Source organism: Pterocles gutturalis, unplaced genomic scaffold (genome assembly GCF_000699245.1).
Source record: "Pterocles gutturalis isolate BGI_N339 unplaced genomic scaffold, ASM69924v1 scaffold14892, whole genome shotgun sequence".
In the NCBI taxonomy this organism is placed as follows: Eukaryota; Metazoa; Chordata; class Aves; order Pterocliformes; family Pteroclidae; genus Pterocles; species Pterocles gutturalis.
In genome coordinates, this window is record NW_010110572.1 from 157,471 (window position 1) to 159,622 (window position 2,152).

General features: G+C 45.8%; 1 protein-coding gene across 1 annotated transcript in view; it reads right to left on the reverse strand.

Moving 5' to 3' along the window:
- Positions 1-2,152, reverse strand: part of DACT1 (dishevelled-binding antagonist of beta-catenin 1) — a gene marked incomplete at its 5' end in the record, with an annotated part of 7,203 nt that overhangs the window by 1,855 nt on the left and 3,196 nt on the right. Inside the window, one exon of the mRNA XM_010073440.1 lies at positions 10-767. Coding sequence (XP_010071742.1) covers positions 10-767 — 758 coding nt within the window. The remainder of the gene's footprint in view (positions 1-9; positions 768-2,152) is intronic.

Below are 2,152 nucleotides of genomic sequence, written 5' to 3' on the forward strand. Positions count from 1 at the left end.
CTGGCTCACCCTGTTCTCTGGCTGCAGCACCACGGTCTTCCCTGGGCTCTCTTTGGGAGATGCGGCAAAGAGCTGGCCGTTCTCCTTGGGGACGTCCCCTGCTGCGGCCACTGCATTGCGGTTGAGCTCTGGAGGTGCCGGTTTCACACCCCGCGGCAGGTGCTTGCTCTGAAGTTCATTTGCCGTGCCAGGTGGGAAAGACGCTGGCAAAGATGCCTTCCTACTCTCCAGCTGCTCGCCAGCCGGCTCCCTCAGCCTCTGCTTTAACGGAGAAGGTGCCGCATGGTCCAGAGCGGTGGTCCCACCAGAAGGCAAGCACGCTTGCTTGGAGCTCTTCAGGTTCACGACGTTACCGTGAGCCACCACGCCCGCAGGTTGCCTGACACACATGCTTCCATGCCTCAAGATCCCTTTGGTGGGATCGGTGTTGAGACTCGTCCTCGGCTTGTTAGTCCTTACCGCATGGGTCTTTTTCTGAACCAGGCTTAAGATATAACCGTCTATCCTCTTGCTGGTGGAAGGGCATGGCGCTGGCCAGGAGCTTTGCGGGAGAAAAGCGTTGGCAGATTTTCCAGACTCCGTCTCGGATCCGGCACAAACATCGCTAATATCGCAACCAAGCCTCTCCTCTTCTCGCTGGGGGTTTTCAGTAACGGGGAGAAGAAACATGGGACTCTGCACAGCTACCGCATGGAGTGGGCTGGGGTACCGGTAGACATCGTTCCCGTTTTTAGACACCAGATCGCACTGGTACTTTGGATGGACATCTGCAACGACATCGAGGGAATTTGAGTGCGGTGTGGACAAAGAGCGACAGACAGAGCCTGCGGTCTGGTCCTCATGCTGGCCTTCCTTATTATAGTCCATCCAGCCTATGAGATCTGAAAGGCATTTTAAAATAGTTTAGAGAGCCTGCCAGGGACAGTTCTGCTACGTTTTTCACAAGCCATCAAGGACTCCGGTCTCATCGACACATACGATGCAATGTTGATACAACAGCAGCACTGCTCAAGCAGCAGAAACCTTGCAATCAGGGATGGCACTTAAGCGATATAAAAGCAGCACTATCCTTCTGTGGGTCTCTCTGTAACTGTATCTACATAGGATTTGGCCCAATATGACTACATGCTTAAAAAATTAAAATTACAACCCTAAAGAGAACATTTACTTTGGTTTCAAACCTGTGCCTAGGCTGCTAAGAGCTTCCTATTTTACTTCCAAGCCACTCGGAAGTCTGCTTATATGCTACATCGGCACCTCTAAAACTCACTGCGTGCCTCAGTATATATTAATTTTATATTTTATTTTGCTAGATCCAAAGGGAACCATAAAAAATACAGACAAGAGTCCAATGAATTCTTTCAGCTTATTGACAAATTACTCTTGCAGATTTTTTCAAGCTTATCTTGGGTCAAAAAACCCTAGATTTAAAGTCTGCTTATATGCTACATCGGCACCTCTAAAACTCACTGCGGGCCTCAGTATATATTAATTTTATATTTTATTTTGCTAGATCCAAAGGGAACCATAAAAAATACAGACAAGAGTCCAATGAATTCTTTCAGCTTATTGACAAATTACTCTTGCAGATTTTTTCAAGCTTATCTTGGGTCAAAAAACCCTAGATTTAATTTTGTTGTTGTTATTATTATCATTACTACTATTATTATAATCATAATTATCTTATAATTATAATAATGCTAATAACAGATGCTACTTTTGAGCAATAAAGTGTTAAAGAATGGGAAACAAGCTCATCTTTCCACACAAGTAGGAGTGCAGGTCAATCCAGCTGACATCCTAGCCTTGGCTCTGCAAAGTGAGTTCTGTAAGAGAAATCCAGTGCGTTTCAAGATGCGTGAGTCATATTTAATGGCTAAGGCACTTATTTAGGAGGTAAGCAACCCTAGGAGCAGGTCTTCAATCCAAACACCCAATTATTATTTTCTTAAGCTTATGCTGCCCTTGTCTGCTTGGGTAGGGGTACAATCTAAATGATCCTACCAGATCACTGTCAGTCCTGTTTCCTACCCTTGGGCTAGAAACTTCAGGCAGGGTACTCAACCTGGAATGCTCAGTGCTCATCACTTATCTAAGGCTTATTTCAAAAGAGGTCTTACAGACGTTGATGAAATTAGCTGATAGAGATGGC